The following is a 25841-nucleotide window of genomic DNA, read 5'->3' on the forward strand; positions in this document are numbered from 1 at the left end:
AATATCACATAACTCCTCCTGTTTGTTCCTACAGAATGTTTCAGTATATTTAGTCTACTTCATTTTGATGAAGAATTAATTTCCTTTTTACTATCAGCTGTACTTAAGATATAGTGTCTTAATGAAGCTACCGCTTAAAATATATAGTAGATTTCTGAGTCCTGAAGTTCTTCCTAAAATGGGGCATTCCCTGGATTCTTAATGCTTTATGACGTGCACCATATGTATATGACGCAAGTCAAAGGCAGGTGTATGGAGTGGGTTCATGTATCGAGCCCGCCCCATACTCTGAAGGAGATGGATGTGTATTACAGCCAGGACCTGACGCTAGCAATCGAGGGTGGAGGGCAACTCAGTCCGTGATTGTTCACCTGTTAAATGCTGCCGTCAATATCTGCTATATGCTAGTCAAAGATCAGACTTTTATCCAGTTGTGAATCTATGAGCACACTTGAAGATTGTTGTTCACCAGAGGAAACCATCTAACTTGAAGAAGTGGAGCAGTTTTTCCTTGAGGAATGGGCAAAAATCCCAGTGGCACGATGTGGAAAGCTCATAGAGACTTGCGCAAGGCAACTTGCAGCTGTAATTGCAGCAAAAGGAGGCTCTGAAAAATACTAACTTTAGAGTGTTGAATAGATATGCACACTGAAGTTTTCAGCTATGTTGGTCCCGTTTGTTGTTTGCTTCACAATAAAAAGAAAAACAAATGTTCATTGCTGTAAGCATGTTGCATACACAAGCTGATGCAAACCCTAAAAAAAAACAGTCAAATTACAGGTTTTGAGTTAGCAAAACAAGGAAAATGCTAAGAGGAGTGAATACTTTCGTAAGCCACTGTACTTGAATGCTTTTGCATTTTTATCTATTTCCTTTACAAAATTCTTCATTGCACCAACTTGATATGCAATGGTGTTAACAAAATCTTATTTGGGTCAACAAGTGTTAGATGCAGGACATTTTTGCTCCCTGGCTGAACATTGCCATTATGCAGCAAGATGGCTTTTAGGCTTGTTGTGGACGAATCGATGAAGAGCCTCCATTCCTCTGGGTTTTGACTTATCCTTAGAGCTTCTATTAAACTGTTGATATTGTTACATACCACAAGATTGCCCTCCATTAAGAGTATTGGACAAGATCTCTATCACGGTTTCGGAAAAAAGAAATCAGAACATTATGCCCTAGGAGATTCAGCTGCTGCAGCCTGGAACCTAAGAGCTCAGCGTTACTCTTGGGCAGATCCAAATCTCTAATATGATCATTCAATTAACTTTATGTTATTAGCTGTGGTTTATTGAGGTTGCTGACAGAAAGCCTGGGTCGTGAGAGGAAGATGACACAAAGAACCCTCTTCTTAACTTGACTCAACTGAAAATGTTTCTGGTGCTTTTGGACTGGCAATACTTCTGTAGGGGTGACTTGGCATATTGCAGATGAAATGTTTGTATACTGTATACTTCTTCTTCATTGAAACTCCTTTCTTAATGGGGGAAACATGCAGAAATAGCAATTGGTAATATGATTGGTTGGCTCTCTCCAGATCATCGAGACTGGAAAAGGCATAGATTGCCTTTTCTCTTGCAACCATTGGGTAAGATGTGATACACATCTATTGCAGCATATGTGTAGAGCCCAACTCTTGTCCTGATCTCCTATTCTGCAGCCAAAATACACGTTGTAGGCCTTCCATGTCATGGTAGTCAAGTTTTGCCTTTGTGATGCAAAAGTTTTTTTCTCCACAAATGTAGCAAAATGTATCCACTTTGTTAATGCAATTATAAAAGTAGGAGATGCAACTGTAATTAGGATTACATCATTGGAGCTGAGTTGGCATATTTTGATTGGTCACCCTAAGATAATAGAATACTACAGGCATGATAGACTAAATAAGTGATGTAATACACTAGCTACTAACAATGCAATAATGATGATGAAATAATTAACACACACTTTTTCTATAATCCTGCATGAAAGGTGTCTTAATAAGTACTTTCAATTTCCTCTGGATCTTGAAAATTAGAGCCATTCAGCAAATTTAAGCATCACATTCATTTTCAGCACCACAAAATTAGTTGAGTTCCACTGTTTTTGTCTCTTAACCAATTTGACCGTAGACCAGTATTATCTGAGTTTTATTCAGATTATTCTCTATGCTTAAATTCATAACAAGAAAATGATGGTTTAACAATGTTCTTATATTAAAGCATTGTGTCATGCTTGAAATGTCTTCAAATGACACTACTGATTGACTGGTCATGTCCAGGATTCAATAAAATAATCTTCCTTCTTAAATTATGTTTAATGAATTACTGGCCTAATAAATGAATGAATGAATTCTCTTTTTATTAAAGCATTGTCATGACAGCTTATTTATTTTCAAAATAGTATATATTCAGAGAGATTGTTTCAATATCTACAGTGAAACGAGTACTGTATCAATATGAACTGAAAGGCCACTCTACCAGGAAGAAGCCATTACTCTAAAAGAAACATAAAAAAGCCAGATTAATGTTTGCAAATGCACACAGGAACACAAAACCTTAATTTTTGTAGACATGTCCTGTTGTTTGATGAAACTAAAATTGGTCTTTTTGGGCATTCTGACCATCCTTACGTTTGGTGAAAAAAAGGAGAAGCTTAAAAGCCAAAGAACACCATCACAACTATGAAAACACAGGGTGGCAGCATCATGTTGTACTATTGTTTTCTGCAGGAGAGACTGGTGCATTTCACAAAATAGATGACATCATGAGAAAAGAAGATTGTGAGGCAGTACTGAAGCAACATCTCAAGACATCAGCCAAGAAGTTAAAGCTTGGGTTGAAATGGGTCTTGGAAATGGACAATGACCCAAAGCATGCTGCCAAAATGGTAACAAAGTAACCTAAGGATAACAAAGTCAATGTTTTGGAGAGGCCATCGCAAAGCCCTGATCTCAATCCTAATTAAAATTTATGGGCAAAGCTGAGAAGACAGGTGCGAGCAAGGCGACCTACAAACCTGGATCAGTTACATCAGTTTTGTCAGGAGAAAAGGGCCAAAATTCCAACCAACTATTGTGAGAAGCTCATGAAGGATATCCCAAACGTTTGACCCAAGTCATTCAGTTTTAGGGCAATAGTACAAAATACTAATGAAATGTAGGTAACCTTTTGACTTCGCAGTATGTAATAAAAATGCCTTAAAACATTCTCTCTCTCTCGCATTTGGCAATTATTAATAATTATGGTAATCTTAATTGACCAAAAATGGAAAAGATTTATCCTGATTTCTTGTCAGATATTGAGAAAAACATGCATATGTGTCTTTTTATATAGTGTATGTAAACTTCTAGTTTCAACAGTACATATATATATATATATATATATATATGTATTTACACACACATATATCCATGTAGAACTCACCCAAGCTGTTATTGAAGATTACGTTTTTTGATCCGTCAGCATTTCTGCTGAGCTAACCCTCGTAACCATCACTGCAATTTTTCATAATAAAATTACAGCAATTGGGCTGACAATTTAGTGTGTGATGTACTGACATGTCCATCTCTTCAATATCCACTTGTCCGTAATGGTTGCCCTTAGTCATGCTTCCTAATGAAAGTCTCCTCATCAACTTTGATTACCACTCTTCTGTTTTCCAAGCATAGCGACGAGCCTGGTTTATGAAACATTTTCCTGCAGTAATAAAACTAATTAAATCAGGCATCCATCCTCTCACTACTCTTTAATGAATTATAATGAGATCATTAATCTAGTCACTTTCTTGCACCGAGTCTATAGGCTGGATGTCTGCTCAGACTTGTCAGCACAACCTGTGGCCTTTAAAAATCAGCAATTATTATAATGTGTAGCTAGCAATTTTTTTTTTTTTGTTAGTCGATATTTTTCCTACGGTTTAAGAGCAAAAAGACACAATAGTGTAAGCAAAGCGACTGGTCATTTTTTCTGGCTGATTCTTTTTTCCATGCCATTGCTGTACAATTAACCACACCCAATTGCTTTGTTTATTGTTCCCCTATTACTTTATAAATTGAACATCGTCATTAAAAAAAGCAATAATGGAAACATTATAAGTCTATTATCTCAGTCTATTACATTTCTGCTAATTGTACTCATATTATCTTTTCTTGAATGCCTTTTTTTATCAAGTTTTTTTCTTATTGAAAACAAAGCTATAAACTCCTAGTAAACACTATGAATATTTAAATTTTTCATCAGTTCAAGGTACCATTGCACGCAATCCCTAAAACATGGCGTTGAGCTGCAGCAAACAGGCAGAGCTGAATGTACTAAAAAACATATTTCAGAAGGAGATAATAAATAATTAAAAAAGCAGTAAAAAGAATGCACTAGCTCAACAACTGAATATATTCAACTCAAATATATATATATGCAGGAAAAAAAATATTCTACCTGTCTGAGTTTATAAATTGTATTGACTAGATGAAGGCTAAAAAACACAACAGACGCAAAGATAAGATAAAAATGGAAGGTGGAAGAACAAATGGCACCAGAATAATGTATCCTTGGACAAAATAAAAATTATAAATAGTATAAAGCCATCAATTCTGTCTCAGAAAGAATAGCAAGTAATCTTGTACAACCTCTATGCTAAATGGGCAAAGTAATGTGTATAAAATGAATAGCAAGTTATGAAAATTACTTCAGCGCCTTGAAGTAAAAAAGGATGGAGCTACACAAAAACTACCACACAGTATAATGTAGACCTATATAGAGACAAGTAAGAACTAAAGGCTAGTGGACGCGTAGAAAGTGGTGGCCATATTGATGGATGCATTCTTGTTCACCCATCATACCCTTCAATATGAGATTTGCAAATTGTTTCTTCAGGGAGTGATGTGCAGAGAGAGCAGGAGGGACATTTAAAAGAACATAGAACGGAGAAAATACATTTTAATCGGGCAGCACAAACTGTGCTAATCTGCTGGGCATCCTCACTGCTATCACAAAGGCACACCTACCTGTGCATCCAGTAATAAGTATTTGCTCTATTATAATTGGCGCATTCTCATTCCTTGTTTTCCATGAGACCCCATGGCAATCCTTAAGGAAACAAAACATTAAATGTGCGCCAGAGTTTGTGATTGGTAAACATTAAAGCTTTCAGCTCCATTCTGCTCCGCTTCACTGATGTTTACATCTGACCCCAGCTGGATATAGTAACAGTGAGTGTTTTGGTGAGTATTGATGAGCAGATCTTTTGAAATTTTAATTTCACTAATCATAAGAGCTTAAAGTCTGCAGGATAAAGAAAGAGAGGAATTTGTTAGCCAAAAAAAGTTATACTCTGAATGCGAAATAAGAAGAGAAATGACCCCTTTAACTGCAAGAACTTACACTCCACAGGAGAGAGTGACTTACCCAGTGATTTGGAGATGGAAAACAACTCTGTGGTACAAACTGTGCTCTACTGGGAACTGGTTATCTCAGATTGCCCAGGTATTGACCCCCATGCATGGTGTGGTATGATAATCAGTAAGATGTCATAGCTACAAGGCATTGACAGGAGGCCCGTGAAGCAATGCAAAATTATGTTAGCCCACTCCCTGATGGTTCAGAAGTGTGCAAAATGGTGACGGGCAAGTTGTTTTTTTTTTGCGAACCGCTGAACAAATCTATTAAAGTTTATAAAAAAAAACAAACTTTAGTAAGTGCCACTAAATCATGTCCCTAACACAAATGTTCAAATAAATAGGGCAGCACGGTGGCGCAGTGGTTAGCACAGCAGCCTTGCAGCACTGGGGTCCTGGGTTCTAATCCCACCCAGGACAACATCTGCAAAGAGTTTGTATGTTCTCTCCGTGTTTGCGTGGGTTTCCTCCGGGCACTCCGGTTTCCTCCCACATTTCAAAGACATACTGATAGGGATTCTAGATTGTGAGCCCCATCGGGGACAGTGATGATAATGTGTGCAAACTGTAAAGCGCTGCGGAATATGTTAGCGCTATATAAAAATAAAGATTATTATTATTATTATTATTATTATTAATAAAGATAAAGTGGTCAATCACTATACTCTTAAGAGTAGCTAAGGAAGGGTACCGTCACACAGTGGCATTTTGATCGCTACGACGGCACGATTTGTGACGTTCTAGCGATCTCGCTGTGTCTGACACGCTCCTGCGATCAGGGACCCCGCTGAGAATCGTATGTCGTAGCAGATCGTTTGAAACTTTCTTTCGTCGTCTAGTGTCCCGCTGTGGCAGCATGATCGCATGGTGTAACAAAGGTGTACACGATATTGTATACAATGTGCGCATAGTAACCAACGGCTTCTACATCGCACATACGTCATGAAATTATCGCTCCAGCGTCGTACATTGCAAAGTGTGACAGCAGTCTACGACGCTGGAGCGATATTGTTACGATGCTGGAGTGTTACGGATCGTGCCGTCGTAGCGATCAAAATGCCACTGTGTGACGGTACCTGAAGGGACAGCACATGAAATAATAGAAAACAAGGATTAGTGTTGATGATTTAGGAGACTTGTAACTAGGACATAATTATTTCAATTCTTTGTGCAATGACAACACTGAAATAAACTATAGTCAGTGATAACTTACCGAGAATACTAAGATAGTTATGTCACAGAATACAGCTTTCCTATTAATCTTATAAATACAGCTTTACATGACATAAAAAGTGAGACATGTTTATTATAATTTTTCTAAATAAAGTAGATTTAGATGTGATTCCATTTGTTTATGTACGTCTAATGCAAATTACATTTTTTAGCTCTACATGCTGTTTTCTATCACAGTTCCAGGTAGGGGACCCAAGTAAAATGTAATAGAAAACATTAATTTGTCATGTTCGTCTTTCACAGCTCAATGACAATTTAATCAGTTTGAGTAAATCCTTTCTGCTTTAGCACCCAAATCATAACTTTTACTTAGTACTGAAAGAGACCCACTTTTTAGCAGTTCTTTGGGAATTGCTTTTGATTTTTACCAGAGTTAAATTTCTTTGCATGTTTCTGCTTTATATTGTTAAATGACTTTGAAGCTATTCTTGAAAGCGCCAACAAGTTCAAAACTTTTTGACAATTTTATCAGTCATGAAAGCACCCACAAGTTCAAAACTGTTACTGTATTTTAATAGTATGAACATGAAGCGAGAATTAGTTATAGACGTGTCCACAATACTAAGTTCTTACAGATACTGTAGATGTACCCAAATAGCCATATTAGTACACAGTCTTTTAGATATTAATGGCCCGATTCACCAAATCGTGTATGCCAGTATTCTTGTTTAAAAAGATTTGAAAAGTCGTATAATTTTTGCGCAACTCAGGCTGTGCAAGTCTGGAGCAAGATGAGGTATGACGATTGCTGCTCATCAAATTCATGAGAGAGGGTGTTGGCTGTGCCACAAGTCTTTTTCCAGAAGTTACTGAAATAGGATTTGTGGGGAGGCTCACCCAAAGGTGTACGCCACCCATCTGATGTGCTTAATTTTTGAAGTGGTATTCTTTACTTCATGAATTAGGAACCTCTCATTCCAGCACATCTCCTCATCAAGATTTGCGCAAATAATGCTGGTCTTGATTAATTATAATAATAATCTTTATTTTTATATAGCGCTAACATATTCCGCAGCGCTTTACACACATTATCATTATGCCCTAAGTATATTTTCACAATAGGTGATAGCCATGCAGCAGAGACAAGTCATTATTGTGCATTAGCAAAATCATGCAAATATATCATATTTTACTACAGTTTTTCCTTCTAAATATTATTTTTTTAATCAGAACTACAAATATGCAACAAAATCTACAATGGCATGTAATGGTGGATTCACACATTGAAGTGCTGAACTGTGTGATGTCTATGGTGTCCTCCTAGTCGCTTATGTTGTAGTATAAGAAATTAAACAAACTTCATTTTCAACTTGGCATTTTATTAATGCTGCATGTGAATACATTACCAGTACACATAAATAACAGACAAGTACGCTATCTACATAACAGTGGATTATTTAAAATAATTTTGACTCTATGATATTACTATATAATGACATGCCAGACCACATTTTGTGTGCTCTGAACTTTGACGTATCTATATATCTGCAGTATCTATCTACTCTATCTATCTATCTATTATCTATCCATTATCTATCTATCTATCTATCTATCTATCAATCTCACATCTATCTATCATCTATCTTCTATCTATCCACCTATCTATCTATCATCGTCTATCTATTGTGGTAGATCAGCTCACTCAGCCCGCCCCTGCAGATAGACATTAGTACACTGCGGCTTTAAGAACTTCCTTTGGTTTATTGAAGGCAGCATAAACCAAGGTGTAGTAAAGTAAATACAGGCCTCTGGGCAAAACTGGAAAAAAAAGCAAAATGATGGCAGGAACAAACATAGTCCTTCTTTCAGCGGGGTTCCTCCCGCTCGTGGCTGCCAGAAAACACACTGTTCAAGTTTCAAAGTCTTAGCCACACTTTTGTGAAATGCTACCTCTCCAGGCACACACTGAACACTGAAAGCTCTGGCCTTCAGCCATTTAAGCCTAATCCTTATGACTCCACCATCATGTGACTGACCACATGATCTTTTACCAAGGAAGACACAAAAAGGACCACTCTGAAACAATGCACACCGCTATAAATATTGAATATAAAAGGCAAACTTTATTGACACTCCAAAATATAAAAACATCTAAAAACAATCACAACCCCCACATGGTGATCCTGCCTAAGTGACAGGGGTCAAAAATGTGCAAATCTTACATAAATGTAATACAAGGTGCAGAAAATATATATGTAATGTACTGTACAAAATGACCCCGTTTGAATGCACAGATGATACACCAAATACCCCCCGGATTTGGGCAAAAGGAGCAGTAACAGTCTATGCCCAAGGCAAGCATAGAACAATGTGGATAATCACATAAAATCATTCCTGATAACCCTAGGGATATATCCCTCACAAGATTGTGTATAATATGCACCTTTATGCCAGAACAAAATTAATGTGCCTACAATAAATAAAAAATAATGCAACTCTGGGGGGTAGTTGGTGTATCATCTGTGCATTCAAATGGGGTCATTTTGTACAGTTCATTATATATTTTTTCTGTACCTTGTATTGCATTTATGTAAGATTTGCACATTTTTGACCCCTGTCACTTAGGCAGGATCACCATGTGGGGGTTGTGATTGTTTTTAGATGTTTTTATATTTTGGAGTGTCAATAAAGTTTGCCTTTTATATTCAATGTTTATAGCGGTGTGCATTGTTTCAAAGTGGTCCTTTTTGTGTCTTCCTTGGTAGTATGTCATGTTACCACTCTTTTGCACCCCTGTAACTTATATTTGTGCTATAGTAGTGCGCCAGCTTCTTTCCTATTGCTATGATCACATGATCTTGACATCACACAGGTCCTGTCTGGACTCTGCATGTGGAGATGTGGTGGATCCCCTCCCACCCGCTCTATGGCGGTCCACTAAAACCAGCCCATTACATAACTCTAATTTCATCCTCTCAAAACATAGTGTGCTTGAGGAAACTACTCTGGTTTTACATAATTGACACCATCATGCGCAGTGACACCTATCGTCCCTCTATCACTTCACCAGTGACTCTGTCACACTATCTATCCACATCTATCTTACATCTATATCTACAATATCTATCTATCTATCTATCTATCTATCTATCTATCTATCTATCTATCTATCTATCTATCTATCTATCTCACATCTATGTATCCAACTCATATCTATCTACTATCTATCTATCTATCTCATATCTATCTATCCCATATCTATCTATCTCTCTCTCTCTCTCTCTATCTATCTATCTATCTATCTATCTATCTATCATCCATGTAACTTTTGGTTTATTACTATATTGATAGTTTGTACAGACCAGTAAATATATTTGCCATACTGAAACTTAATTCTACAAAGTGGTCACTGTGCAGTAGTAATAGCTCCAAAGAGTATTAGATTGAAAAGAGATTGAAAGTAATGTCAGAACACAAAATCACATCACTTCTCTGATAAAGACTTAGGCACTTTTTTCCGTTTCATCTTTATCAAAAAGAGGATGCTGTATTATGAATACAAATGTATTAAAATACAGTTTCTGCCTTTATCCATATCACTTTAATCTTGAGATTCTGCAGATTAGAAGTCTCAATCTAGTGTACCAGCAGTCTCCCTTTGGTTTTAATCTTACTGTGTTTTTGTTCCGATACATGTCATTGGAATTTGTCAGAGGAAACTTCTTGTGCAACCTAATGCTTCCCTTATAACAGTTCTATGATGCTACTATGTGTATTCAATAAAAGATTTCTGATTTGGGATATTTTGATGTTTCTGTGGCACAATGCAATAATGACAAAGTGACCAAAAGCATAACACATGTGCCCCAATACCCAAACCTGAAACAGAACCAGCTATCTGCCAATTGAAAATATTAGAAAAAGATAAGGACAGAATAATGAACAAAAATAGAAGTAGCAGAAAGCGTTCTTAGCATCCTGAATAATGCAGTATTACATTTGTATCTAGCCATTTCTTGATAATTGAAAATAATATGTGCTATACAAGTTCACCCAGTGTTAGGGGTCGAGTTCCCGCTTCTGCACAGGGGGAATCTCGAGCCACTTCCGCTGCGGTCTCCCATTCTTGTCCAGCCGCAGTGGAGCCTGCTCAGCAAGGACGTCGGTCCCAGCGTCTTGCTCATTCTCACTCTGTTCTGAGAGTTAGTGCTGCTTCTCCAGTCTCTGCCTTTAAAGTCAGTGCTGGTCAGCAGCGAGCGGACTTCTCTGGGACTAAGTCCTTGTCTGCATGTACTGAGCATGCCCAGCGTAAGGTCTCCCGTTGGAGATCGAGGGTCATGTGCTCAGGCTCTGCAGCACATTCCATTGGTCCTCTTGGCAGGTCCTAGAAGGGCAAAAGTGCTGTGGCCACTTCCTGTGCTGCTGCTATATAAACTGCGCATGACCGCACGGCCATGCGCTAGTATTGTCTTACAATTGCTTATGTGTGTATGTTGTGAGTGCAAGTCGTCCTTGGAAACCCCTACCCTATTGAATGTCTGTTCGCGGAAGGTGTATGGCTGCTACCTAGCGCCCGACTTAGCCTACAGCACTAACACACATCACAGCGTCCTGTAGCTGTGCCTGCCAGTACGGCGCCGTGCGCCTGCCTTGCGCTTTCCATACCCGAGTCTGGGTGGTTAGTGGCGTCCGTTAGTGCGGCATCGCTCGCACTCTTGTGCACATAGATTGCTTAAGGTTCTCTACACACCCAGTTGCGGTGTTACGCCAGCAAGGGTCTAATCGGGCTCCAATCCCTTCTGGGGTTAAGTCCGCTGACCACTTGCTCGCGCACTAGTGCGGTACTGCGGTCCTGTGAATTAACAGGATCGCTTTCTTCACACTGGGTGAGGTTTAACCCACGCGTGTATACTTTAGTGTACCGCCATATTGTCTGCTAATTGCTAGCAGCAGGTTCTCACCTGCACGGTGGACCCCGGACTGCGAACGCACCTTTATCATCTGTCTTGGTGCGTTCCGCCAGTCCTAACAGAATACTAGCGCCAGGGTCTGGCTAGTAAAATGGCGGACGATCAGCGTTTACAGCGGTACATCCAGCAGCTGGAGGGAAGGTTGGCGGCTTTTGAGCGTTCAACCTCAGCTGTGGATGTTACTGCTGTCGCTGTTCAGGCTGCAAGTGTGGCTGCAGCTACCTTGTCCACTGCCGCTCCTGTACCGACGCTATCTCGCCTCCCGCTACCAGAGAAATTTTCTGGTGACAGTAAGTCCTGTAGGGGTTTCGTGAGTCAGTGCTCAATACATCTCGAGCTTCTGGCCTCTCGTTTCCCTACAGAGCGGGCTAAGGTGGGCTTTATAATTTCCTTATTGTCGGACAGGGCGTTGCAGTGGGCTACGCCGCTGTGGGAGCGTGGCGATCATGTGGTGCAGAGTGCTCCGTTATTCCTGAGCACTCTGAAACAGGTCTTTCTAGGACCTCGTGTCACCCATGACACGGCGCTACAACTGTTGGCACTGACTCAGGGCTCGTCCTTGGTCAGCCTTTTTGCCGTCCATTTCCGCACTCTGGCATCTGAGCTGGAGTGGTCGGATAAAGCCCTTATCCCTATATTTTGGAGGGGGCTGGCTGACCACGTTAAGGACGCTCTGGCCACTAGGGAGATTCCCGCCACACTGGAGGAGTTAATAGCAGTATCTACTCGCATTGACCTCCGTTTTCACGAGCGGAGGTTAGAGCGAGCCCAGTGTAGGCAGAGGTTTCGGCTGGCTCCCACCTTCGCCAAACCTTTGGAATCTCCAGTTCAGGCTCCTGAGTTCCAGGAACCTAAGGTGGTGTCACGAGCGGGATCTAAGTCCCAGACTGCTCGTGCACTCCAGGGTTGCCAGGTTTGCCAACAGTCAGGACATCTTGCCACCAGATGTCATCAGCGGTCGAGGAAACGTCAGCGTCTAGTGGTAGTAGGTGGAGGTGCACTAGACACTGCGACGTTTGCCTCCAAATTGTCCTTTAAGGGGACAATTACCTTTGGCTCATCCTCCCACTCGGTAGACCTCTGCGTGGATTCTGGGGCGGAGGGCAATTTTATGTCTTCTGCCTTCGCCCAACGTCACGCAATACCCCTGGTTATGCTATCCCAACCAGTAACGGTACGAGTGGTGAATGGGTCGACACTCCCCGCACAGATAACACATCAGACCATCCCTGTTACTCTGTCCCTGTCGCCATCCCATCAGGAGATTATTTCTCTGCTCGTCATTCCTGAGGGTATTGATGAGGTCCTGTTGGGGATACCTTGGCTACGGTACCACTCTCCTCACATCGAGTGGTCCTCAGGCAGAATTCTGGGATGGGGTGAATCATGTGGGGGTAGGTGTCACCGAGAGTGCGTTCAGGTTGCTACTACTGAGGTACCCGCAGATCTATCCTCTCTCCCCAAGCAATATTGGTCTTATGCAGACGTGTTCTCCAAGAAGGCGGCGGAGACCCTTCCGCCCCATCGCCCCTATGACTGTCCTATCGATCTCTTGCCTGGTGCTGAGCCTCCCCGGGGTCGAGTCTATCCATTATCTCTCCCGGAAACGGAGGCAATGTCTCAGTACATACAAGAGAATCTGGCAAGAGGGTTCATTAGGAAGTCAGTGTCACCTGCTGGGGCAGGGTTCTTCTTCGTGCAGAAGAAGAATGGAGAACTACGTCCATGCATAGACTACAGGGGTCTTAATGCTATCACAGTTAAGAACAAGTACCCTTTGCCGTTGATATCTGAGCTTTTCGATAGGCTTCGGGGAGCTAGAGTGTTTACGAAACTAGATCTGCGGGGTGCTTACAACCTGATTCGCATCCGTGAGGGGGACGAGTGGAAAACGGCATTTAACACCAGAGATGGGCACTATGAGTATCTGGTGATGCCCTTCGGGCTCTGTAATGCACCTGCCGTTTTTCAAGACTTTGTCAACGACATCTTCCGGGATATGCTTTCCACCTCGGTTGTAGTCTATCTGGATGATATTCTCATCTTTTCTCCAGATATTGACTCCCACCGGAGAGATGTTGGCAGAGTCTTCGACCTCCTACGGGCAAACTCTCTTTACGCAAAGTTGGAGAAGTGTGTGTTTGAGCAGGAGTCCTTACCTTTCCTGGGCTATATCATCTCCGCCCAGGGATTGGCTATGGATCCTGCCAAACTACAGGCTGTGATGGACTGGCAAGAGCCCCATTCTCTTAAAGCGGTGCAGCACTTTATGGGGTTCATAAACTATTACCGCCAGTTCATTCCCCACTTCTCAACTCTGGTGGCTCCCTTGGTAGCCCTCACCAAGAAGGGAGCGAATCCCAAATTGTGGTCGGAAGAGGTCTCCAAGACCTTCACTTCTATTAAGTCCCACTTTGCTAGCGCTCCCATCTTACATCGTCCCGATGTGGATAAGCCATTCCTACTGGAGGTGGATGCCTCGTCCGTTGGTGCTGAAGCAGTCCTCTACCAAAAGGATGCTCAAGGTCGGAAGCATCCATGCTTCTTCTTCTCCAAGACCTTCACGCCAGCGGAGAGGAACTACTCCATCGGGGACAGGGAGTTGCTAGCAATGAAGTTGGCCTTTTCGGAGTGGAGACACCTTCTGGAAGGTGCGCGGTTTCCCTTCCAAGTTTACACGGACCACAAAAATTTGGTCTATTTGCAGACAGCCCAGCGGCTAAATTCTCGCCCGGCCAGATAGTCCCTGTTCTTCTCCCGGTTCCACTTTTCCCTTCATTATCTCGCCGGGGAGAAGAATATCCGTGCTGACGCTCTCTCTCGCTCCCTTATGTCAACTGAGGAGGAGGAAGAGGAGCCTCGGCTTATTGTCCCTTCCGAGAGCCTGAGAACCGTGGCGCCGGTTTCGCTAGAGTCTGTGCCTCCGGGCAAGACTTTTGTGCCCATTAATTTGCGACCGGAGGTTCTCTCTTGGGCTCATTCGTCCAGGGTGGGTGGACACTTTGGGACAAAGAGGACATCTGAGCTACTGGCGAGGACGTACTGGTGGCCGCATATGGTCCGGGATGTCAGGGATTATGTTCTGGCGTGTGTCTCCTGCGCCAAAAATAAATCTCCGCGTCAAAGGCCAGCTGGTTTGCTCTATCCCTTGCCGGTGGCAGATAGGCCCTGGGAGATGGTCGGGATGGACTTTGTTGTGGGTTTGCCCAAGTCTCGCGGCTGTACCATCATTTGGGTCATCACCGATCATTTCTCAAAAATGGTGCATTTGGTGCCGCTGCCGCGGTTACCTTCTGCACGGGCCTTGGCAGCGTTGTTCATCAGACATATCTTCCGCCTACATGGTATGCCAGACAAAATTGTCAGTGACCGGGGTCCCCAGTTTGCGTCTCGGTTCTGGAGAGAGCTCTGTCGTCTTCTCAGTATTGAGTTGAATCTCTCTTCCGCTTATCATCCCGAGACGAATGGGTTGGTAGAGAGGGCCAACCAGACCTTGGTCACATACCTGCGACATTTTGTTTCAGCCAGGCAGGATGACTGGGCATCCTTGCTATCATGGGCAGAGTTTGCACTGAACAACGCCGTTGCCGACTCCACTGGACAAACCCCATTCCTCCTCAACTATGGTCAGCATCCACGGGTACCTGTGCCTATGCCCGTGTCTTCCGCCGACTCCAGGGTGGCAGACTGGGCTGTGGAGGCACGGGATATTTGGGACCACACTCAGGATGCCATTCGGGCCTCTAAGGAGAGAATGAGGTCCTCCGCTGATGCTCATCGGCGCCCCGCCCCGACCTTTGCTCCTGGCGACTTGGTGTGGCTCTCCGCCCGTAACATCAGGCTGCGAGTTGAGTCCACTAAATTTGCTCCTCGCTACTTGGGTCCATTCAAGGTCCTCGAGCAGGTTAATCCTGTGGTCTATCGTTTGGCCCTTCCGCCACGCCTGGGTATCACCGACACCTTTCATGTGTCCCTCTTGAAACCCGTGTATATGTCCCGCTTTTCCGAGTCATCTGCTGGGACATCGGGTTCGTCTACGGACGATTATGAGGTGAAAGCTATTTTGGGGTGCAAGGTGGTGCGTGGTAAAAAATTTTATTTGGTGGACTGGAAGGGTTATGGCCCCGAGGACAGGTCCTGGGAGCCTGTTGAGCACATTCGGGCTCCGCAGCTCATTGTCGCCTTCGAACGTAGCGAGGCCCAAGGAGGGGGGGGCATGTTAGGGGTCGAGTTCCCGCTTCTGCACAGGGGGAATCTCGAGCCACTTCCGCTGCGGTCTCCCATTCTTGTCCAGCCGCAGTGGAGCCTGCTCAGCAAGGACGTCGGTCCCAGCGTCTTGCTCATTCTCACTCTGTTCTGAGAGTTAGTGCTGCTTTTCCAGTCTCTGCCTTTAAAGTCAGTGCTGGTCAGCAGCGAGCGGACTTCTCTGGGACTAAGTCCTTGTCTGCATGTACTGAGCATGCCCAGCGTAAGGTCTCCCGTTGGAGATCGAGGGTCATGTGCTCAGGCTCTGCAGCACATTCCATTGGTCCTCTTGGCAGGTCCTAGAAGGGCAAAAGTGCTGTGGCCACTTCCTGTGCTGCTGCTATATAAACTGCGCATGACCGCACGGCCATGCGCTAGTATTGTCTTACAATTGCTTATGTGTGTATGTTGTGAGTGCAAGTCGTCCTTGGAAACCCCTACCATATTGAATGTCTGTTCGCGGAAGGTGTATGGCTGCTACCTAGCGCCCGACTTAGCCTACAGCACTAACACACATCACAGCGTCCTGTAGCTGTGCCTGCCAGTACGGCGCCGTGCGCCTGCCTTGCGCTTTCCATACCCGAGTCTGGGTGGTTAGTGGCGTCCGTTAGTGCGGCATCGCTCGCACTCTTGTGCACATAGATTGCTTAAGGTTCTCTACACACCCAGTTGCGGTGTTACGCCAGCAAGGGTCTAATCGGGCTCCAATCCCTTCTGGGGTTAAGTCCGCTGACCACTTGCTCGCGCACTAGTGCGGTACTGCGGTCCTGTGAATTAACAGGATCGCTTTCTTCACACTGGGTGAGGTTTAACCCACGCGTGTATACTTTAGTGTACCGCCATATTGTCTGCTAATTGTTAGCAGCAGGTTCTCACCTGCACGGTGGACCCCGGACTGCGAACGCACCTTTATCATCTGTCTTGGTGCGTTCCGCCAGTCCTAACAGAATACTAGCGCCAGGGTCTGGCTAGTAAAATGGCGGACGATCAGCGTTTACAGCGGTACATCCAGCAGCTGGAGGGAAGGTTGGCGGCTTTTGAGCGTTCAACCTCAGCTGTGGATGTTACTGCTGTCGCTGTTCAGGCTGCAAGTGTGGCTGCAGCTACCTTGTCCACTGCCGCTCCTGTACCGACGCTATCTCGCCTCCCGCTACCAGAGAAATTTTCTGGTGACAGTAAGTCCTGTAGGGGTTTCGTGAGTCAGTGCTCAATACATCTCGAGCTTCTGGCCTCTCGTTTCCCTACAGAGCGGGCTAAGGTGGGCTTTATAATTTCCTTATTGTCGGACAGGGCGTTGCAGTGGGCTACGCCGCTGTGGGAGCGTGGCGATCATGTGGTGCAGAGTGCTCCGTTATTCCTGAGCACTCTGAAACAGGTCTTTCTAGGACCTCGTGTCACCCATGACACGGCGCTCCAACTGTTGGCACTGACTCAGGGCTCGTCCTTGGTCAGCCTTTTTGCCGTCCATTTCCGCACTCTGGCATCTGAGCTGGAGTGGTCGGATAAAGAACTTATCCCTATATTTTGGAGGGGGCTGGCTGACCACGTTAAGGACGCTCTGGCCACTAGGGAGATTCCCGCCCGACTTAGCCTACAGCACTAACACACATCACAGCGTCCTGTAGCTGTGCCTGCCAGTACGGCGCCGTGCGCCTGCCTTGCGCTTTCCATACCCGAGTCTGGGTGGTTAGTGGCGTCCGTTAGTGCGGCATCGCTCGCACTCTTGTGCACATAGATTGCTTAAGGTTCTCTACACACCCAGTTGCGGTGTTACGCCAGCAAGGGTCTAATCGGGCTCCAATCCCTTCTGGGGTTAAGTCCGCTGACCACTTGCTCGCGCACTAGTGCGGTACTGCGGTCCTGTGAATTAACAGGATCGCTTTCTTCACGCTGGGTGAGGTTTAACCCACGCGTGTATACTTTAGTGTACCGCCATATTGTCTGCTAATTGCTAGCAGCAGGTTCTCACCTACACGGTGGACCCCGGACTGCGAACGCACCTTTATCATCTGTCTTGGTGCGTTCCGCCAGTCCTAACACCCAGTAGGTCAAAATATTCCAAGAAGTTAAATGACACATAAGAAATTAGCAAGGAATAAATATACTTTTTAATGACATTTTCCACCTTTAAGTTGAAGGACCATCTGTTCTCAAAATGAATTGCAGCAGGAGATCTTGCCACAAAGCTAGACTGAATGCAACACTTGTAAAGTCGTCTTGTGAACTGAAAGATGTTTATATTATTCATCATAGACACATTAACTTGTTTATACTGCACTTTAGAAGATGTTCTAAAAAAATATCAGAGATGACAGAAGAAAATTGAAGTTTATTACTTGGATGCAATTATACCCTACTGTGTGAAACAGCCTTTCCTTGTTAAGAACAAAGAGAAAATGCTAGGCCCATTATAACGTCTGATTTCATGTTGTCATAGGATATAATGAAAGATGACTGCTCCATGTTAAAGCTGCAGCTTAAAGAACGAGATGAACTTATCCACCAACTGCAAGAAGAGCTGGTAAGTAGGAAAAGAACCTTTGAAAAAGAGTTATAAAAAAAAAATGCTTTACGCTCCTTAGGCGTATGGTTGTTAGGCACTCTAGACAAAATCATCCTTTATTGTCTCCTTATTGATAAGTGATTTGTGTCTTTTCCCTTGATAGCAGCTAGAAAAATAGAAAAAAGCACAAAAAGAAAATGGAAATGTATGCATTTCTCAATATAGTTTAGACAGTTGTGCTTTCTTTTAGGCTGTGTTTACATCACATTCAATGTATGGGTCGGCAGTGTTCACGTGATCAAAGTGTGGGGTTGCTGGCTGTGTAACTGATCCCTCATAGCGGGATAGTCAATGGCACACCTCATGATGGTGATGTAGATATTAGTAAAACAGAAATAACCTTTACTTTAAACAGCAGGTTGATAATAGCAGATGGTGGTACATAAGTTTGATGGTTACATGTCTGAAATTCACAGAGGCATGTTTCAAAAATAAGCATTGACATCAAAGTTTTTCCCGGCATGAGTCATCATTAGAGCTACAATTCTATGTCACTGACAAAATGAAGTAATAAAAAGACATAAAAGCAAGACCTATTTTCCCCAACTATTTTCCATTCTATGTGGGGTTGCTACACCCTAGTGGGCCTCCAAATTCAAGTACTTTCTATTCTTTGCTACATGTAGGTCATGAATGTATCAGGCACTGGATGGATGAACTCAGCTAGGCATGTTTGATTCTGAACCTCTGTGCCATTCCAGAGAAAAACATACTTTAAAAGTCAGGACTGAGGCTTCACTATAGAATAAAAACATCACAGAAAAAAATACAGCCTTACCAACATCAGGTCATGTAACCAATTCACTTAGCAGGATGCAGCAGACCCCCTCGATAAAGGTGCTGTCCCTGCCTTTATCATGGGGTCTGCTGCATCCTGCCTGGTGCATTGGTAATCTAATGTGGTGTTGATCAGGCTGTATCTTTTTTCTGTGATGTTTTTAGAAATTTTGTTCAATGTTAGCCATTTAAAATTTTAGTATTAGCACTTGCAAGTATGGGGACCCTTGACATGAGCCTAAATATCGACCCATGATATGTATTTATCTTATTCATTATTCATCTTTTTATTGCACTTTTTTCTATTTTTATGCCGGATGCAGCCAGGCTCATTAGTGTTGGCTGGGTGTACTGGAGTGTCTGTTCTTGTGGGGTGCACTATTTAGTGCTGGGCAGTTCGCTTGATCTAATGGAATTAGTGTCATCAATAAGCTGCAAGCAGACACCGTGCATCACACATATCTATGTAACTGGAGTCCTATGCAAGATCCATCTGGGTGCATGTTTAATACTACACAGCCAGCCTCTCGATGAATTGGTTGATCTTGCACTTGTTTAGCCCACGCCTTTACCATGGGGGTCTGATGTATCCTGCTAAGTTCATTTGTAATCTGACCTTGTGTTGGTAAGACTATCTTTTTTCTGTGGTGTTTTTTGAAATGTTGTTCCTTGTTAGCCATGCACAATAGACTAGTTGGACAGGCGGCTCCCCAGAGACTTCTTTCCTTCCATTGCAGTGATTGACAGGTATATGCATATATGCTCAAGTAATCAGAGATCTGTCAATCAAGATCAACGCGTAGGGAGAAGCTGCTGGGACCTGCCTGTCTGACTAGGCTGTTAAAGTTTTTTTTGTGTGTCAGAAGTTTTCAGAGTCTATCCTATCTGACTGTTATCATACTGCCGGTACCTACTTGTGAATAAAAGTGTTTCCAAATATGTAATTTATGATAGTTATTTTCACCCTTGTTTGTCCAACATGATTACCTGATAGAGATTAGCAAATATGTTTGAGGAAAATTCAATTCGAAACTTAGCAGCTGTATTTTTGGAAATTGAATTCTCCTTGATTTTTACAAAAAACGGCATTCTGAATTTTTTGTAATTTGATTCCACTGATAACAATTTTCTGAACCATAAAGAGCCATCCAAAGGTTGAAAAAAAATCATTATACTCATCTTACTGCTCACATCTGCTACTCTCCACTCTTTTCCATCACCCGTTCAGTCCTCATCACTGTTATGAATGGAACACACATCCACCAAAAGGAGAGTAAATTGTGCAGGAAGATACAAAAACCCATGGTGAGAAAATAAAAAGAGGTTCATACAAGCTAGAGAGGGAAATCTAAGGAGAGACAAAAATAAACGGAACAATAATAACCTCCCAGAAAGCTAAAGAGATGAAAGGAAGAGGAACTATGAAAACAAACAGGAATTCAACTGGCATTTACCATGCAAAATAAACCCCTTAGCTAAAAGGCTGAGACTTCTAAACCCAAGTCCACCTACACATATAGCTAGTAAGGAAGTACAGTGAAGAGAAAATATATAAAACTCAGCCAAGAGTGTGATAAGTTAGACTAGCATGGGAGAATGGAAAACATCTGAGGAGGATCAAACCAAGAAAGGGGAAACATCAGCATTTGGACTTGAAAGAAAAGGCAACATCTCAGCAAAGGAACCCACCACAGAGCAACAAGTCAGTGAATGGAATTTCTAAATCAAACCATGACAGTCAGATATTCTTATCATCACTAGTGTTGAGCATTCCGATACCGCAAGTATCGGGTATTGGCCGATACTTGCGGTATCGGAATTCCGATACCGAGATCCGATACTTTTGTGGTATCGGGTATCGGTATCGGATACATAGAGATGTGTAAAATAAAGAATTAAAATAAAAAATATTGATATATTTACCTCTCCGGCGGCCCCTGGACTCAGCGCGGGTAACCGGCAGGCTTCGTTGTTCAAAATCAGCGCTTTTAGGACCTGAGAATCACGTCCCGGCTTCTGATTGGTCGCGGGCCGCCCATGTGACCGCCACGCGACCAATCACAAGCCGCGACGTCACCGCAAGCTATTAACGCGCTCATTTTTAAAAATGAGCACGTTAATGGCTTTCAAAGACGTAGCGGCTTGTGATTGGTCGCGTGGCCGCGACCAATCACAAGCCGCGACGTCACCGCAAGCTATTAACGCGCTCATTTTTAAAAATGAGCGCGTTAATGACTTTCAAAGACGTAGCGGCTTGTGATTGGTCGCGGCCACGCGACCAATCACAAGCCGCGACGTCACCGCAAGCTATTAACGCGCTCATTTTTAAAAATGAGCGCGTTAATGGGTTTCAAAGACGTAGCGGCTTGTGATTGGTCGCGTGGCCGCGACCAATCACAAGCCGCGACGTCACCGCAAGCTATTAACGCGCTCATTTTTAAAAATGAGCGCGTTAATGACTTTCAAAGATGTAGCGGCTTGTGATTGGTCGCGGCCACGCGACCAATCACAAGCCGCTACGTCTTTGAAAGTCATTAACGCGCTCATTTTTAAAAATGAGCGCGTTAATAGCTTGCGGTGACGTCGCGGCTTGTGATTGGTCGCGGCCACGCGACCAATCACAAGCCGCTACGTCTTTGAAAGCCATTAACGCGCTCATTTTTAAAAATGAGCGCGTTAATAGCTTGCGGTGATGTCGCGGCTTGTGATTGGTCGCGTGGCGGTCACATGGGCGGCCCGCGACCAATCAGAAGCCGGGACGTGATTCTCAGGTCCTAAAAGCGCTGATTTTGAACAAAGAAGCCTGCCGGTTACCCGCGCTGAGTTCAGGGGCCGCCGGAGAGGTAAATATATCAATATTTTTTATTTTAATTCTTTATTTTACACATCCCTATGGATCCCAGGGCCTGAAGGAGAGTTTCCTCTCCTTCAGACCCTGGGAACCATGAGAATACCTTCCGATACTTGATGTCCCATTGACTTGTATTGGTATCGGATATCGGTATCGGCGATATCCGATATTTTTCGGGTATCGGCCGATACTATCCGATACCGATACTTTCAAGTATCGGACGGTATCGCTCAACACTAATCATCACTGCTTCAGCTAAAATACCAGAAATTCCATCCACATGCATGCACGAATTCAGGACACACAATATGATGTCAAGATGACCTCTTGCACAGGTGCGCAGAACTCTCCTGTGTTAGGTCCAGGTAACTCAGTGTGAGATGCGAACTTGTGGAAGGACAGGACCGTAAATGATGAGATGTAAAGGAGTTGGACAGGTGAGTGATCATGTGAGTTTAAAGATTTTTTTTTAAATTTTTAACAACTTATATTATGGAGTCCCCAGAGCTTGAGGGACATTAAACACACAGAGAATATATTTTCTGCAGATCAAAATTTCCCTGAAAATCAGCGTGACAAAGAAAATTCAAATTTTATCTGATCTAATCAATCCTATTAACTAATTTATTTTTTTTTCCTTGTTAAATGATATTATTTTGGATGCATGCAGCCACTACTAGTAGAGCTAAATTCTCAAAATGTTATAATGCAAAATGTTGTATGCATGGAACCAATCTTAGTAATGGCTGCAGGTTGTGACTATTTTGCTGACAGTATCAAGGTAAGCATATAATGTAAGCAAGCTAGTGCACACTTTAACAGGAAGCCTTATAACAGTAAAGTATTCTGTTTTATATTCGGCTATAGTTGTGGTTGATCTATGGTAATGAACCTGTGATGAAATGGGGAGGGAGCCACACCTCGGCATCACATCTGACCTCAATATTATGTCAGTAGGATCATGTGGTAAGGCCTCCCCACGTGTACCAACATGACTTTCCACAGCCCCTAGAGACAAGCAAGACCTGCTTGGCACAGTTTTACACAGACCCACCCCTATCCACACAGGCGCAGGGAGGTATGGGGAGTGAGAGAAGGTGTCTCACTTAGTCACCGATGTGGCATCACACTCGCCCACAACTCTGACAGGCCCTTTCACTGGCCTCAATTAAACAGAACGTTATTATTATTTATTATTTTTATTATACATTTTTATAGTGCCATTTATTCCATGTGAACGGGGCAAATATAGACAAGTACAATAAACAGGAGTAAAACAAGGCATACACAAGTACAGGAGGAGAGAGGACCCTGCCCGCGAGGGCTCACAGTCTACAGGGGATGGGTGAGGATACACTAGGAGAGGGTAGAGCTGGTCATGTGGCGGTTCAGTAGATTGGGGATCACTGCAGGTTGTAGGTTTGTCGGAAGAGGTGGGTCTTCAGGTTCCTTTTGAAGGTTTCCGTGGTAGGCAAGAGTCTGATGTGTTGGGGTAGAGAGTTCCAGAGTATAGGGGAAGCATGGGAGAAGTCTTGGATGCAGTTGTGGGAGGAAGAGATGAGAGAGGAGTAGAGCAGGAGATCATGAGATGATCGAAGGTTGCGTGTAGGTAGGTAACGGGAGACCATATCACAGATGTATGGAGGAGTCAGGTTGTGAATGGCTTTGTATGTCATTGTTAGTGTTTTGAACCGTAGCCTCTGGGCAATAGGAAGCCAGTGAAGGGCCTTGCAGAGAGGAGAGGCTGGGGAGTAATGGGGAGACAGGTGGATTAGTCAGGCAGCAGAGTGTAGGATGGATTGGAGTAGTGCCAGAGTGCTAGAGGGGAGTCCAGAGAGTAGGAGGTTGCAGTAGTCGAGGAGGGAGATGATAAGGGCATGTACTAGTGTATTTGTGGCTTCATGGTCAAGGAATGCACGGATCCGGGAAATGTTTTTAAGTTGGAATCGGCAAGAGGAGGCAAGGGCTTGGATATGTGGCTTGAAAGAGAGGTTAGAGTCAAGGATCACCCCGAGGCACCGAGCATGCGGGACCGGGGAAAGTGAGCAGCCATTGACATTGATGGATAGGTCGGGTGGAGGGGTAGAGTGAGATCGGGGAAAGATGATGAATTCTCTTTTGTCTATGTTCAGTTTTAGAAAGCGAGCAGAAAAGAAGTATGAAATAGCAGACAGACGTTGTGGGATTTTGGCCAGTAAGGAAGTGAGGTCGGGTCCAGATAGGTAGATCTGCATTTTATCATCATAGAGATGATATTGTAAACCATGGGATTCTATGACCTTTCCATGGCCAAAGGTGTAGATGGAGAAGAGTAGGGGTCCTAGAACTGAGCCTTGGGGAACACCGACAGACAGGGGGCGAGATGAGGAGGTGGTGTGGGAGAGGGAGACACTGAATGTCCGGTCTGTTAGATATGATGAGATCCAGGATAGGGCCAAGTCTGTGATGCCAAGAGATGAGAGAATCTTTAACAGGAGGGAGTGGTCCACAGTGTCGAAGGCGGAAGACAGATCCAGGAGGAGGAGGACAGAGTAATGTCGCTTGCTCTTGGCAGTTAGTAGGTCATTGGTCACTTTAGTCAGGGCAGTTTCAGTTGTGTGATGTTGTCGGAAGCCAGATTGTAACTGGTCAAAGAGGGAGCAAGAGGAGAGGTGGGAGGACAGTTCAAGATGGACATGCTGTTCCAGTAGTTTTGAGGCACAAGGGAGAAGGGATGGGTCGAGGGAGGGTTTTTTGAGGACAGGTGTGATTGATGCGTCTTTGAAGGATGAGGGGAAGACACCATTTGAAAGTGAGAGGTTGAAGAGGTATGTTAGGTTTGGGATGAAGACTTTTGCGAGGTTAGGAATGAGGTTGGACGGGAGCGAGTCAAGCGTGCAAGTGGTGAGATGTGATCTTTACAGAAAGATGGAGAACTGATCATCTGTCATGGTGGAGAAGCTGGCTTTGAGAAGTCAAGAGGAGGGGCATTGGGGGCTGCGGGCCAAAGCTTTGTCTGATGTTATCTATCTTCTGCTTAAAGAAAGAGGCAAATTCTTCAGCCGAAATGAGAGGGGAGGGAGGAGATGCTGGGGGATGGAGTAGAGAATTGAAAGTGTTGAAGTGCTGTCTAGGGTTGTGAGTCAGGGAGGATATGAGAGAAGAAGTAAGTTATCAGCCGGTAGGCCTGCCACCAGTTCCTCATTTGATATATGCCTGGTCCGTTAACAGGGTTATATCTAGGTAGAAACCAGCCCCCAGTAGCTTGTGATTAGGCTGAGAAATGGACACTATACAATACACTATATATACACAAGGGTTACATACAGATATAACAGTCAGATGCACAAATACAATAGTGGTGGGACATAGTATATGAACAGAACATATAGTCAGTTACCAGTTAGATGAAAGACCTGGCCTGCAGGGAAGGGCTGCCACATGGGAGGCTATGGTGCCCTCTTGATGTGACTTGTCCTCACACAATGTCCTCATGACCTCCCAGAGAAAAAGCAATAGGATATGCTTCACACAGGCATTTAACACTATGGGTCACTCCACCTCCTGCCCTCTGGGCTGAACTTAAATCTCCTCCCCTGGAGGTTTGGAGACAAATCTCTCAAAATCTCTGAAAGATTATAACAACTGTCTGGGCAGATATAAGGAGCAGGTTAAAAGGCCAGATAGGACAATTGAAAGGTCTATGTAAAAAAATTACAAACTTTATTAGGTACATACATATATATATATATATATATATATATATATATATATATATATATATACAAAAGGCATGGGTTGGTGGGGATTAAAATTGCGACATGTTTACACATTGAACATACAGGGGGTGTATGAGATCATATGGCTGTTTGATTATATCATGACCATATTTTCTATTACCCAGTG

At 43.6% G+C, this 25841-nt stretch overlaps 1 protein-coding gene across 2 annotated transcripts in view; it reads left to right on the plus strand.

The window, feature by feature from the left end:
* Positions 1–25841, plus strand: part of CCSER1 (coiled-coil serine rich protein 1) — a 1553855-nt gene that overhangs the window by 1249178 nt on the left and 278836 nt on the right. For both annotated transcript variants that reach the window (XM_069743569.1, XM_069743573.1), the window contains exon 8: positions 18203–18286. In XM_069743569.1, coding sequence (XP_069599670.1) covers positions 18203–18286 — 84 coding nt within the window. The remainder of the gene's footprint in view (positions 1–18202; positions 18287–25841) is intronic.

Source organism: Ranitomeya imitator, chromosome 1 (genome assembly GCF_032444005.1).
Source record: "Ranitomeya imitator isolate aRanImi1 chromosome 1, aRanImi1.pri, whole genome shotgun sequence".
Taxonomy (NCBI): domain Eukaryota; kingdom Metazoa; phylum Chordata; class Amphibia; order Anura; family Dendrobatidae; genus Ranitomeya; species Ranitomeya imitator.